This window comes from Grus americana, chromosome 18 (assembly GCF_028858705.1).
Source record: "Grus americana isolate bGruAme1 chromosome 18, bGruAme1.mat, whole genome shotgun sequence".
NCBI classification, from domain to species: Eukaryota; Metazoa; Chordata; class Aves; order Gruiformes; family Gruidae; genus Grus; species Grus americana.
In genome coordinates, this window is record NC_072869.1 from 3,035,272 (window position 1) to 3,050,083 (window position 14,812).

The 14,812-nt window shown below is 57.9% G+C and overlaps 1 protein-coding gene across 3 annotated transcripts in view; it reads right to left on the reverse strand.

Moving 5' to 3' along the window:
• The window catches only part of ARSG (arylsulfatase G), a 42,136-nt gene that overhangs the window by 1,163 nt on the left and 26,161 nt on the right, over nucleotides 1–14,812 (reverse strand). For 2 of the 3 annotated variants that reach the window (XM_054847024.1, XM_054847026.1), the window contains exons 7-12: nucleotides 14,610–14,803; nucleotides 13,967–14,047; nucleotides 9,528–9,636; nucleotides 4,712–4,832; nucleotides 1,038–1,128; nucleotides 60–721 (exon numbers count right to left, since the gene is read on the reverse strand). In XM_054847024.1, the coding sequence (XP_054702999.1) occupies nucleotides 387–721; nucleotides 1,038–1,128; nucleotides 4,712–4,832; nucleotides 9,528–9,636; nucleotides 13,967–14,047; nucleotides 14,610–14,803 (931 nt within the window). In that variant the 3' untranslated portion in view covers nucleotides 60–386. Of the gene's footprint in view, nucleotides 1–59; nucleotides 722–1,037; nucleotides 1,129–4,711; nucleotides 4,833–9,527; nucleotides 9,637–13,966; nucleotides 14,048–14,609; nucleotides 14,804–14,812 lie in introns of those variants that run through there. The other variant, XR_008579815.1, reaches the window with a different exon arrangement.

Consider the following 14,812-nt stretch of genomic DNA (forward strand, 5'->3'; position numbering starts at 1 on the left):
TCCATTTTAGAGGAAAGCCAAATGAATTTCCGAGAGGAATTCTCTCCCAAAGCCAGCTCTCACAGCAGGTAGTTTTAATCCAAAATGTGGCTCGTTCTCAGCTGAAGAGCCCTACAAAAAGCCTGTCTCCTTCCCTGTGCCCAGAGCCACCAGGTACTGCAGTACCCTGCTCTGCCAGGGGGACAATCCTGCTCTGCAGCAAAGGGGACCCTCCGTGCGCTCACCCGCAACTAACTCACCTCCCTGCTTCGTGGCACGGAGCGAAGGGCACCGCAGCCTCCATCCCTCTCCTCCGCGGGCAACCTCCAGCCTGGGCGCCAGCATGGACAACAGCCCCGTTCGCAGAAACCAGGCTCAGGAAAGGAGCAGCCTGAGCAATTATTTGCTTAAAGACAAAGCCGCGTTGCTCTTCTTTCCGTGCGACAGTCCAGCACGGCTGCGTGAGTCCCGGGCGCTCGGCATCGGCAGGCCACGTGCTGCGCGTTGCAGCAAGGGGTCACGGCCGGGTCTTTGGAGTAATCTGCAACCGAGACGTTGTCTGTTGCGATGTCCTCCAGGGCTTGGGCGTAAGCCCTGCTGATTGCAGGTAGCACTGCCTGATACTCTCTGGATGCCACATCCAAAGGCTCCTGCTCCTGGATATCACGATCCAGGTTGAAGATGAGGGGTGGCTGGTGATGCTCAGCTGGCCCAATGCTCCCATCACAAGCCATCGCCCCTCCTAGGGAAGAAACGAGAGAAAAACACCAGAGTCCCCGGTTGCCCAGGCACCTCTGTGTCCCTCACCCATTTCTCATGGCCCAGTCCCACCACGTCCCAGCTTTGGGAGCCCAAGTCCTGCTGCTAGTCCGAGAGTGCTTCTGAGGCCAACAGCCCCGGGCCGCGAAGCCCATCACGCAGGGGGGCACATACTTACTCCTCGCTGGGTTTGCTCTTGCCTGAATTAACCTGAGCTGGGTTTTACCCGTACCTGCAGGGAACCAAGAATTCCGGAAGTTTTTTCCCAGACTTTACAATCTCTAAAAGGGCGGCAGTACCTGTGGTGTAAAACGCCTTGTACTGAGCCAGCCGCAGCGCCGTTATCTCGCCGTCCTTCCCAGCTGCCCCGCTGTTGGGGTGGAGCAGAACCTGAAGGAAGAACAGAAAAGTGCCCGTCAGCCCGTTGCAGAGAAATCCTGCCCTGTGAGACCCGCTCCTTCCCCAGACGAGGCCACGTCCCACCCGTGCACACATTTAGAGGCACCATTTAGCCCCTGGACTCTGAGCAACCAGCCCAGTTTTGCTTGCTGAAGGGTGGGGTGACAGCAAGAGGGCACCGGCAAACACCAGCATCTCCCTTGTGCCTTCCTGGCCCTGCATGCAGGACCCCCCCCCCCCCCGAATTTACCTCCCCAGACCAATTCTACTGCAATAAAAGGGATCAGGAAGATGTGGGGGCTTTCAGCAGAGCAGGGCAGAGTATTTTGGAGCCAGGATGGTCTCAGGTGCTCTGTGTCACCCACCACTGCCCCGTGCCAACGAGACACCCTTCTCCCTCTGTACTCCCAGCTCAGTGCAGGGTCACCTAAGGGAGCCGAGTCGCTGCCTGGGGCCAGCCGCCAGCCGAGGGTGAGCTCACGCGAAGCAGAGCCTGCACGGGTAGGTGAGGTGCTGGAACATCACTCCCGGTCCATCTCCGCCGCTGACTCACCCCGCCGTGCGAGCGCTCCCTTCCCTAACGACAGCCGTCCCGGCACAGGGAATGGGGGTCAGAAGGGAAGGAAGGAGGGAAGGGTGGGTCAAATCTCTCCCTTTCGGTATTTAGGACACTTGATCTGCACAGGATGACTGCTTTGGCACACGGGAGGAGAGAAGACAAGTGAGCTGGACAGTTCAGCGGGCTCGTCTTGTCAGACAATATGTGCCGCAGAGCCAATGGCTTCATTGAGGGATGAGTCAGTCAAGGTTTCCTCCCTGGGAACTGAGTATAAAAGTGATTCAAGAAATTTCCACTGTGCTAAAAATTAGAAACATCTGCTGAAGTTGTAGGCAGCTGGGATGCCAAGTTTAGCAACAGCATTCGCAGCTGATCAGCGCGGTAATGTCTTAGCAGGTGCCCGGCACAGAGCTCTGCCCTGGCACGCAGCACCGCCGGGCATCCTGCTCGGTCACCCGGGGATGTCGGTCCTGTGCTGCCTGGTCCGGATGCAGCCGCTGTCTCGGGGGGCCAGTTGGTAACTCATCTGAGAAATGCCAGGATTCAGGGTAGGGGTGATTTCCAAATGCTCTCGGTTTCCTTTATTGACCTCTCTTGCAAAGTGAATTTAAAAAAAAAAAAAATCTCCTGGAATTTGGTTTAAAAATCATATTTTAGGGGGAAAAAAAGGCATGTAAGGTGGAAGAGGTGGTTCAGTGTAAGGCTGCTGCGAGGAGGAAACCCCTGCTACAGAGTCCCCTCATGCCGACACTCCTCAGTCAGAACAAAACTGCTCCAAAGCAGAAATCAGCAAATATTCAAGGGCCCCTGAAGCCAAAGTACCAGGAACTGAACCAATTCATCCGCTTCCAGCCCTAAAGCTTTGCCCACACCTCTAGCAGCACAGTTGGGATGCTGCCATCTCGGTGTAAAGGCACTCAAGCCTCCCTTGCTACCAACTAGCACGTTCCTAAAACTGCCTCATAAAACCCCACGCTAAGAAAATCTATTATCGTTTACTGCATAATTAAGGAGCTTGTTTCGATTGAGCCCTTTCAAGAAACATTCCCAGGTCTGCAACCCTTCTATTGATCTGTGACTTTGTTATTTTAATTTAAAAAAAAAAAAAAAAAAAAATAGAAAGGGGGAAATAAAGCCTTTTCTCCCCAGAAACTGAACTCGGAGCTCCGGGCTGTTTGCAGAAGAGAGCGGGTGCGCGGGGAGCAGGCGCACACCCCTCTGCCATTGAGCTAATGGAAAGAGCTTATTTGTCTGACACTCGTACCCTTGATACATTTTGTAGGATGTGTTTATTTTTACTGTAAATAGCCTTCACTCAAAGCAGGACCTTGGCATCGCCCCAGCCCCGTCACAGGTTGTGCCGGTGCCGAGCGCGCGGGCTGGGACGCCGAGCAAGGTTACCCCGGGCAGCGCGCGCCGGGGAGCCTCAGCCGCCCGAGGGACCCCGGGTAGGAAAGCAGCTGTCGGCTTCGTGCGGAAACCGGGCGGCGGGATGAGCAAAGGAACCGCTTTCGGGAGGATTTGTGTCAAGGAAAACCCTGCAACATCAAAGCGGGGGGGTTGCTATCGGACGCTCGCAAGCGGGAGATGAAAGGCAGAGAGCCAAGCGGGGAGGGAGCGGGGACACGCGCGTGCTCCCGATCACCCCGTGGGGCCGGGGCAGGGGGGTGCTGTGCGTCCCCCCCCCAGGATCACCCCATCCCGCGGCAGCGTGGGCAGCTGGATCGCATCCAGCTGTGCGACGGGCAGGAACGACCCGGCTGTGCCCCCCAGCTCCGCAGGGGTTAATTCATTAACTGCATTACAGCCCCCCTCCAAAAAAGCGCTGGGCCGGGGTGATGCTGGGGCAGCTGGGGAGCTGGCGGTGCATCGCAGCTCAGGACTTCATTCCTCGGTCTGAAACACACAGGAATGGCTCCTGCGGGCCTGTGCCCCTCCACTGTGCCCTGACACCCAGCAAACCATCGCTCCCAGCAAACCATCATCACTCCCAGCAAACCATCGCTCCCAGCAAACCATCGCTCCCCGCAAACCATTGCTCCCAGTAAACCACCAGTCCCCCACTGCCGGTGCCATGCATGCAGAAGAGGGTTAATCCTGAGGAGCACAGCAGAGCGCATTGGCCACATCCCATCCTCTTCCCCACTTTATCTCACGGTTCAGCAGAGGGTTCCATAAATACGAAGCAAATACCAAAACCCTGATGGACGCAGAAAGCAAATCCAAGATCCCCGCTGGGAGCTGGCTCGTGGTGCTCGCGGGAGGGTGGACTTTAAAAGCAAAATCAGGCTTTATCTGTGGGACTGCTATTAAAGCCACTTTTTTTTTTTCTTTTTCTTTTGGTTCTGCAAAAATCTTGTGCATGTCCAAGAAAAATGCATTGCCATACTGCTTGTTCTGCTAACCGTGGGTTTTAGGCTTAAAGGAGCTGTCAGCAGCTCTTTTTGTACGGACAGAGAGCTGCAGGGTACAGGATGGGCTGCCCCGCTTGAGCATCAGTAACGGGCACGTTCCCCGGCCAAGGGACTTGGAGGAGGGCTTCGTTATGTCTCGACCGGGCGAGATAAATAAAGCGGATACAACTAGGTCTGAGGCTTTTCTTTCCCACAGTGATGTACCTTTTGCGACTGGAAAGGAGACACGCCGTGCTGGGCACAGCAGGGTGGCCGTGCGGGCAGGCAAGCCCAGGCATCCCCCAGGACGGTGTCCCCCCGGGACAGCCGGCACACAGGAAGGCACGCCAAGCCGCAGGCACAGGCATTTACACCTATGATCCCAGATTTATGAACAAAGCATAAAACAACTCCTCATTAATCCAAAAGCCCTTTTACCCAGACCCCAGCCTTGCACAGCACCCAGCCGTCTCCGGCTGTCCTCTCCCCTGGGCCAGGGGGATGATGCTCCCGTGGGTCCGCACGTCCGCCAGCTCTGAGCCTTCCCGCCCCGTTTTAGCTCAGAGGCGGTGGGACCTGCTGTCAGGAGGGGGATGTCCCCGGGGGGGTGGCTCTGCCTTACCTTGTGCCCCACATCCGACCACCCAAAGAGAACTGGGGACACGTCCAAGCCATCGAAGCGCCTGTTCGGGGGGAGCATCGCCCCAGCCAGGGCCACCAGCGTAGGGAAGATGTCCAGCGTGCTGGGGAAAGAGGTGGCTTTCATCAGAGCAAGGAGTGGAACATCCCGGAGGGTCCCCCCAACCCCACCTGCACCCCACAGCCCCTCGCCCAGGGGGCACTCAGTGCACCGAGGGCAGGGGAGTGCCTTGGGGTGGGGGGGACGGCCGCTTCCCAGCACCCATCCCAACAGCTGAGCTCTGCAGAAAAGGTTAAAACCGGCTTCAAGCAGCGACTCGGCCCCAGCAAGCCCTAGCTTAGCACACCTCCCACCCCCAGCGCCGGCTGCTCGCCAGGCACCGTGGGTTCAGCCAGGATCTGCCATTCCCCGCGCCCGGCAAATCCCACACCCGCAGGGCAGGGGCACGGTGGGGAGCGGGGCAGCCCCCTCCCGCCCTCCTGTCCCCCGCCGGGGACACACGGGGAAGGCAGCAGGTCACCCTCTGGAGAAAGTGCTAGCACAGGGACTTTTTACGCCAATGACAGCAGATCCCATCGCCCCAGGAAAATGTGGTCTCGCTTTTGCATGGCGCAGCACGAGCCGTCGCAGCCAGAATGGAAAATGAGAGCGGTGCTATTTTGTGCACTCCCACCAAAACGCCCGTCAGCATTTCCACCGTAAACCTCCCGGGTTTTTCAGGGGCCTCAGCCACAAAAGAGCGCTCAGGGCTCATCCTCGGTTGCTTCCCGGTGCAGAGAGATGCAGGGAAGGAGCAGGTGACCCAATGTCCCTCTGGCTCCGTGGGATGCGGAGGGGGAGAGCCTCTGCTTCCCTGCCTGCTACCTGTGGCCTGGGGCCAGAGCTCAGCCTTGGCGACCGCCCAGCCGCCGGCACGTCCCCGTGGTGCAGAGGGACCACGGGTCGAGCAAAGTCATTGCTGGGGTGGGACGGGGACCATGGCACAGCCTGGGCATCGGTGTCCCCCTCCTCTGGCCATGTTGCCCAGCAGAATCCGGGCTTAGGTCCAGCGGGACGGGGGCAGCCCGCTCGCAGCCCCCACGTCTGACCCTCACCCCGACATCCCTGCGAGGCACAGGTGTCTGTGTGCCCCCCACCGCATCCCTCCTCTCACTGATGTGGTTGCGGGGTCACCCCACACCTCTAAAAGGAACCACCCCGCACCGGGGGTGTCCCACAGCCCCGGGGGACAGCGGGACATCAGTGTGGCCAAGTGACACGGCACAGCACAGCCCTCCCCAGGGACGATGCCGTGGCACGGGAGCCGATGAGCCGGCAGAGCCACCAGCGCCAGGCAGCCATCGGGGGCTCAGCCCGCATCCCCCCGGCTGCAAAACCCTTGTGCCGGCAGCTCAGGGCTCAGCTGGGGCAAGGAAATTGCTGGGGGAGGCGAAAACACCAGGTCCCCCAACTGTGGGGCACCCAGGGTACCGCTCCGGTCCTGCCACCGCTGTCCTGCCACCGCGCTGCTCCTGCCCGGTGTGCGACGGCGGCTGCGTGAGCGGAGAGAGAAAAGAGTCCAGGACTTAAGGGCCCCCGGTTCTCCCATTCAACGAGTTTTAATTTAGCTGCTAAGAGACGGAGAGAACAAATAAGAACAAACACTGCTGAGAGGCAGCCCCGGTACGGCGCGCTCGTGGAGACGGTCCCAGCGGCCAGGCGAGCCGGGAGGCGCCGAAAAAAATTCTGGCTCCCCGCTGTGCCCAAGGCAGGGCACATCCCTGCAGGCACCTCCCTGGGGTCAGCCCAGGTCCACCTGAAATGGCAGCCCAGGGCACACCCTGGTCAGTGCAGTCCTGGTCCCATGGGTGCTCAGCACCCTCAAGATCTGGCCCCCAGCACGGTGCATGCGGGTGCTCACACGGTTGCACCGAGCAGCCCTGACCCAGTGGATAGGACTGCTGGAAACCACCACGGAGGTGGGAGGATGACATAATTGAGGGCAGAGGTGGTCAGAAAGATCCCCCCGGCCACGGGCAGATGTAACCCATGGAAAAAGGCAAGAAAAAATAGGATTTTGGTCAAAGTTGGCATCAAAGCAAAGACCCCAGCAGCAGGCACATCCTGGAAGCCAAGCTGGGGAAGCCGTGCTCGCAGGGAAAGGGGAAGACACGCTGCCAACCCCCTGCCCTGGCCAAGAGAGATTTAATAAATAAAGCCACTCCGGCATCCTGCTGCCGCCCCGAACACGGAGGGAGAAGGGCCGGGCAGTGCCCAGGGCCGGGCAGGTCCCTGCCTGCACCCCAAGGGGCAGAGCTGCCCCGGGCGCTGCGCTGGCAATGAGCATCCCGGGCACAACGGCGGCGGGGAGCGCTGCCCTGCCCTGGCTGTGACGTGGTGCAGGCAGCTGCAGGCAGCTGCAGGCAGCTGAGCCAGCTCTCCCCACACCGCAACTGGCTTGCCCAATCTGCCCAGCCCCACGCCAGCGGCACAGCCAGGGTGGTGCAATTTGCTGCTGCTTCTTCACCACCCCACTGACCTATTTCTTCCATGCCCTACTTTGGGTTGGGGCAGGGAAGGGCAGATGCACGGCGGGTGGCTCCGACAATTAAATATGATTAAGAAAAGCCAACAAGGCAGTTTTCTGCAGAAACCAGCATGCAGGTGCAGGTCCACAGTGATGCATCAGCATTTCTCTGCTGGCTTCAGCTTCCCCGGCCCCTGGGCACGCTTACCCTCGCTCACTCCTCCACTCCCCTGCACCAGGGAGGACACAAAGCCGAGCGATGCCAGGGAGAGGCAAGGCGCAGGCTCTTCTCCCAAGCCGGTTGGCAAAGGCTGTCAGCATTTTCATAACCTCAGGGGCAGAAGGAGGCTCACGCAGGTGGTTAATGCCTGCCCTTGCCCAGCCCCTATCCTTCCCAGGGGATCCCACCAGGCAGAGGTCCCTCCTCGAGGCTTCCCAGCCACATTTGCCCACCGATTTCATTCCCTCCCCAGATTCTGCACCAGCTGGGGGTACAAGTCTTCAGCCACCCTATTTCATGAGGGCAGCAAGCAGTCAACCCAGCACACGCTTGTCCTGTAAGGGATGTCCCCAAGGGTGGCTCTGGGTATGGAAGAAAGCTGCCTGCCCTGAGGCACTGCAAGCAGCGAGCAGCCCCTGCCCTCTGCATCCCTCTGCATCCCTCTGCATCCCGCTGCATCCCTCCACATCCCGCTGCATCCCTCTGAATCCCCTGCCCAAAAGTTCAGACCATGGCCGGGGCCACAGCGGTGATGCCTTTCTGAGCATGGGCCGTCACACGCGTCCCCCACGCTGGCTCTGCGCTGTCTCCCAAACAGGGGGTTGCCTTTTCCTGATGCCAGGGCATCACCCTGTGCTAGCCGGGCATCACCCTGCACCAGCCGGGCACGGCCCCACGGCCACGCTGGGCTGCGCTGGGGAGGACGCCGGTTGAGCTGTGACTCCCGGGGAGCTGCAGAGCCACTTTCTGAGCAGCTGGCATGCAGCGCAGCACAGCACCGCCGGCTTTCTAGATTTCCAGCTGCCCGACCTGCTGGACTGGAGCTGGGAAACGCAGGAGATAAGGTCTTCCGGGAGATAAACAGAATGCCTGGGCTTGGCGGCAGGGCTGCAGCGTGTGCAGGGGGAGGGGACTGGTGGGACAGGGGGATGGGGACGGGGACGGGCACTGATCCTGCACCGTGTTGCCCCAGCCGCTCGAGCGGGCACGGGTTGGCAGCTCTGCCCCACGTCCCAGCGGTCGGTCCATCACTCAGCCGTGGAGGGGAAGGGTTTGGAGGTAAAACCCAAGGGGTGCTGTGTGCACCCCAGCCCCTCCGCACGACGTCAGCGCCCCAGCTCACGCCTTCAACCTTCCCCCACTTGCAAGCTCCAGCTCCCAGAGCTGCCCTCAGGCCGTGTAAGGAGTAAGTGGCTCCAGCTTATCTCAGGGACCTTAGGAACACCCAGCACCTCCCCAGGGCCCACCAGGCAGGACCCGCTTCCAGCAGCTGGGACACTTTCCCAACACCAAGCAGCACCCTTGGCCCTACCACCCTGACCTCCACCATCGTGTGCTTCAAGGGACGAAAGGGGCCGGGACATCCCAGCGCGCTGCCCCCAGCCCAGGCTGTGCCCCCTGCGCTGCCTTTGCTGCAAAGGAGGGATGTAAAGAGGGGTGCGATCCCTGCAAGGGAGAGCTGCAATGCTGCATGCCGAGGTGCAATTGCTGCATGCAGAGGCGCAATAGTGCTGCAACAAGGACCCCTCCACGCCACCCTCCGCAGTGCAGCGTGCCCTGGCAAGGCGAGGAGCGGGAGGCAGCAGCCCTTCCCCGCCGCTCTCGCCGGAAACGGCAAAAGTCACCCGCTACGTCCCAGCCCGGCCGCATCCTGTGCTGATTGCAAGCACCATCTCTCCGGCCAGCCTTTCCCACAACCGCACCCTCCTCCACATAAAGCCATTCACAAACCACAAAGCCTAAGCCTGCTCCTTGGTGGAGAGAGAGAACATCGTCATCTTTTAATTATCGGGAGGCACTCAGCCACCGCGGCCAGGAGGCACACGGAGCCCAGCGGCTGCTAACGCCAATCCACCAGCTTCACAAAAAGCCCTTTCAACTCCTCTTTGCTGAAGCATTAAGTCTTACGGGCTTGGGAGAGGACAAAAGTACGGAATTTGGCACAAGGCAGGCAATAACCAGTGCGGGCGGCTGCTGCTGCCAAAATCCAGATCATCACCTGGGTCCCAGCGTCCTTCCAAACGGGGACAGAGGGGCTGCCCCGCTCCCCAGGGGTCCGGCTGGGCTCCTACCTGAGCAGAGCGCGGCTCGTCCGCTTGGCAGGGATGCGGCCGGGCCAGTACGCCAGCGCCGGCACCCGGTGCCCTCCTTCCCAGGTCGTTTGCTTCGCCGAGCTCCCACCTGCAAGAGAAAAGGGCAGCGCTCAGCATCCCACCCCCCGGGAGCTTTGTATTACCGGGAAAAACTCCTGACTCCGGAGCTTCTCTGGGAAAGGAGCTACTCAGAGGCAGAGATTGGACCAAATGACCCCAAAGGAGGGTGATTTTGCTGGAGCTGGAGCTGGGTCAGGGGAGGGAGAAGAGTTACAGGAGTTTTTAAAAGAAATAGGGAAAGGGGGGGGAAAAAAAAGGGGGCTCAGTTTGGCACTGCTTTGTGTTTCTCCTGTGCTCCAGCGAGTGATGAGAAACACAGCTGACTGCTGGAGCCACCACATTTCCACCCACTTTTGATGTTGGGCAAGAATACGGAGCAGGTGGGAAAGGCAGGAATTTATGCCAGGGGCTGCGAACGGCCCCGTGCAGGCGGCTGCTGCCCTCCGCAAGGTAAAGCTCCAACAGGCACCCAGCCTGCTAGAAACCCGCTTCATTAAAAATACCATCCTGCTGATAACCCTCCTGACAGCTAATTAACCCGTTCAGTTGTTTCCCTGACATCACCCAAAATGCTCCCACTCTGCCCTTGGGTTTGAGATGCACGGTGCAGGGAAGCTGCTGGGTCCCCTCCTCCACCTGGGAGGCTGAGCACTGAAATGGGGATGCTGAGCATCGAAATGGGGGTGCCGAGCAACAAAATGGGGATGCTGAGCAACAAAACAGGGGTGCTGAGCAACAAAACAGGGGTGCTGAGCACCGAAACGGGTGGAAGGGTGTTAGAGAGCCTCTGCTTTGGCTGTAGCCCAAAGGGCCCCAGGCGGCTCAGGGGGGAAGGGGCTGGGAATGGGGCAAACAGAAAATCCCAACCCGATTCACCGAGCAAACTTCCCAGGCGCAGCCTTTGTCCGCCTGCCTTTCAGCGTGCACATGGCAACGGCGCTCACCCAAAGCCATTTCCTCCGGGCAGAGCCAAGAGAGAGGTGACGCCCCCGCCGAGGCACAGCCGCCCCGCGCTCCTCTTGTGTCCCTGCACCGGTCCCCATCCCAGCCCGGCCTCTCCGGGAGTCGCTGCTGGATGCTACGGGCACCTGGGCTGATCCTGCGCTCCCACGCGATGCTGCCGTACCCACGCCGCCGGAGCGGAGGAGGACACATACGGTACAGATGCCACAGCGCTGGCGGCACGAGGAATTATCCGGGGAAAAGGTCTCTGACCCCGCAGCCCGTCCTGCCGGCACGGACCGGGCACAATCCCAATCTCTCCCGCTCCCCACCCAAATCGTGGCCATTTCCCCACGATGAATATCTCTTTGGGCCCGAAGCGGTGGGACACAACCGGCACCGAGGTCTGTTGTGGCTACTGGAAACTTTACAGTGCTTCAACGTACATCACGTGTGGCTTAGGCAAGGTGCCTGCCCTGCCTTCAGACGCCCTAGGAAATTACAGCAATTATAGCAATTAATATCTATCACCATCTCTGCACGTATATTAAATAACTCGTCCTCCCAGCACGGCAGCTGTATTTCAAGGGCTTTTCCATGCACGGTCTCCAGGAAGACACGGGTGGGCATTTCCCTCCAGCCACCCAAGTACCTCTGGCTGGGCAGGATGCCGGAGCTGCCTGTAAACGAGCTCACATTAACACTCTGGGCAGTAAACAGGGCTGAAACACCGCAAGCCCAGCCAGGGATTTTCTCCAGAGCAGGGACGGTGCAGCCCTGCTGCTGTGGGGACCGTGGAGGCCACGGCTTTCCAAGACAGCTGAACGGAGCATTCCCGTGCTGGGATGGATCCCCTGGTCCCAATCCCACTGTGCACAGCAGGTCCTCAGCACAGGGACACCAGGTCCGGAGCCTGCCAAACCTGGCTCAAAACATGCCCAGCATCACATCCCCGAAATGTGCATCCCCATCCCGGCACCCCCCCTTGCTGGCCTCTTGGCCCCAAGGTGGGAGATGGGTTTTTGGGGTGGGCTGGGGGCTGCGGGAAGCTCTCCAACCAGAGAAGGGGGGGATGTGCTGCTCCCCCCCAGCAAGGACTGACTCCAGTGACCACCCAAAATCAATGGAAAACATCCTTGGAATCTGGGTTGGACCCTAAAAGGAAACGGCATGCTATGTGAAATGTATGGAGTCCCGAGCAGCCCGTCCTCCCCTGCCCTCCCGCTCCTCAAAGGGCTTTTCCCCACCCGGGGACGATACCCCCGGGATGGGATGGGATGGGATGGGATAGCCGAGCATCCCACCCCCCAGCACCCACCCGGGCGGGTGTTTGCAGCGTTGGACCAGCCGACAGCAGACAGTAACACCGGGCTGGCTTTCAAAACATCCGTGCAACAGCCAGCTGAGGGGTTGCAGAAGTCATCCTTCCCAGCTGGTATTTACAGCCAGCTCCCAGAGCCCTGCCAGCCCGACCTCCTCCCCAACCTCCCGCGATAGCTGGGGCTCGGGGTGTTTTCACAGGGCAGCAAGATGCTGGAAAGGGGACGTGTTTTCCTAGCTTTGTTCCCGACCACTGGACTGCCTGTACCATCTGCTCCAGCTTGTGACCGTCGGTTGCTCAAGAGCAACCCAGGTCGTCAGCAGGGTTTGTTTACTAAAAAAAAAAAAAAATAAATTAAGGTTACGATTTCATCTCGGGGCCAGCCAAAGGAAGGGCTCTGGGAACGGGAAAGCAAGCCAGCCCGGCGGCAGCGTTTGCCCGGGGAAGCGGCCACGGTTGCATCGCCTGGGTGTCAGGAAGCAGAGGAGGAAGAGGTGCTGCCGTCCGCGGCCCCTCCGCCACCGCTCCCTCCCCGCTGACCCTGAGCAAAGAGGGGAACTGAGCTCGGCGCGCGTTTACACTGCGTAATACAAGCAGAAGTGGGAAACGCCTGACTCATGCATGCTTCTGGCCGCTCCGGCTGAAATAAACCCACCAAGCAGATGGCTTGGCCGGAAAAGGAGGAAAGGCAGGGAAAAAAACCCCAACCAAACAGTGGAGAGAAAAGAAAAGAAAAGAAAAGAAAAGAAAAGAAAAGAAAAGAAAAGAAAAGAAAAGAAAAGAAAAGAAAAGAAAAGAAAAGAAAAGAAAAGAAAAGAAAAGAAAAGAAAAGAAAAGAAAAGAAAAGAAAAGAAAAGAAAAGAAAAGAAAAGAAAAGAAAAGAAAAGAAAAGAAAAGAAAAGAAAAGAAAAGAAAAGAAAAGAAAAGAAAAGAAAAGAAAAGAAAAGAAAAGAAAAGAAAAGAAGAGAAAAGAGAAGAGAAAAGAGAAGAGAAAAGAGAAGAGAAGAGAAGAGAAGAGAAGAGAGAAAAGAAAAGAAAAGAAAAGAAAAGAAAAGAAAAGAAAAGAAAAGAAAAGAAAAGAAAAGAAAAGAAAAGAAAAGAAAAAAAGAAAAGAAAAGAAAAGAAAAGAAAAGAAAAGAAAAGAAAAGAAAAGAAAAGAAAAGAAAAAAGAAAAGAAAAGAGAAAAAGAAAAGAGAAAAGAGAAAAGAAAAGAAAAGAAAAGAAAAGAGAAGAGAAGAGAAGAGAAGAGAAGAGAAGAGAAGAGAAGAGAAGAGAAGAGAAGAGAAGAGAAGAAAAGAGAAGAAAAGAAAAGAAAAGAAAAGAAAAGAAAAGAAAAGAGAAGAGAAGAGAAGAGAAGAGAAGAGAAGAGAAGAGAAGAGAAGAGAAGAGAAGAGAAGAGAAGAGAAGAAAAGAAAAGAAAAGAAAAGAAAAGAAAAGAAAAGAGAAAAGAAAAGAAAAGAAAAGAGAAGAAAAGAGAAGAAAAGAGAAGAAAAGAGAAGAAAAGAGAAGAAAAGAGAAGAGAAGAGAAGAGAAGAGAAGAGAAGAAAAGAAAAGAAAAGAAAAGAAAAGAAAAGAAAAGAAAAGAAAAGAAAAGAAAAGAAAAGAAAAGAAAAGAAAAGAAAAGAAAAGAAAAGAAAAGAAAAGAAAAGAAAAGAAAAGAAAAGAAAAGAAAAGAAAAAAGCAAAGCCCGGCGGGGCTGGGCTGGGAGGGCTGCCAGGCGGGATGGGGCTGGGGGCTGCGAGACCCTGCCGGAGCCGATGGCCCCGGTGCTTGGGCGGTGAGAGCACCCATCTCCAAAACCAGTGGCCACTCGCCTCGAGCTCTGGGATAACAGGGAACGGGGGGGCCCCAGCCCCCTCCTCAGCAGCCCTGCCCCCCCCCCTCAGCAGCAGTTTTAGGGGAAAATGTGTCTGCTTGAAAGACAAAAATTATTCTGGGGTGTATTTGAGGGAACTCAGCCCAGGGCAGCAGCCAGCGGACAGGCTGGGGGGTGAAATGCTCCCCACGTCCCCATCGATGGGCAATGAAGGGCTTTGTGGAGCAGCCCCTCCCGCACCCCCGGGGACAGGGAGCCCTCCCCACGCTGCCAGGGTACCTCGCTGCCTCTGCCAGGCCCCCACGAACGGTCCCAGGCGTCCCGCCAGCTCGCACTTCTGCGCCCAGGGGCCGTTGTCACCTGCAAGAGAAAGGAACGTCCCTAGGAGCGACACCAGGACTGGGGTGTTTTGGGGGGCACCTCCACAATGAGGGGGCAAGCAAGGACAAGTGACCCCTCCATCTCTCCTTCCCATCCCTGTGATGTTTTCCCATATTGCGAGAGCAGCGGGTTGGTTTATTTTTATTTCTAAAAGTTTATTTTCAAGGGCTGGGGCTGCCCAAGTCCCGGGTGAGGGGCTGGAGCAGAGCTGGGGTGTGGAGGGGGGGGTGGGGACGGCTGCCACCAGCTTTGGGCGTTAATGAGCGACGGAGCGGTTCCTGTCGTCAGGAGCAAGACATCCTCATTAGGGAGGCTGCTCAGCGAGAGCGGATTTGGGCTTCTTAATGAGCGAGGATTTGTGGTTTAATTAGGCACGGCCCTGCCGGTTCAGCCCCGTGGCCGATCGTCCACAGAGCAGCCAGGAGCATGGAGGGCAGGGGACAAACACGGGTTCTGCGCCCCGCCACCCATGCACAGCAGTGCCGGTGCAGCCGCCGGTGTCACCCCCAGCCACCGCAGCCGGTTCGTTTTCCTGCTGTACCTGCGAACCACAGGAGCGTGTTGCCCTTTCCATGGCTGTCGGTGACGCGCTTTATCTGTCCCACCAGAGCATCCATCTCACTCAGGGCAGCTCCGTAGATGTCCCTGCCCGGGGCGGGGGGCGATGGGGGGACCCCCAGCGGAACGTGCATATGGGCCAGCGCCAGGTAGAGGAAGAAGGGGCGTCCGCTGTGGCTGCACGGG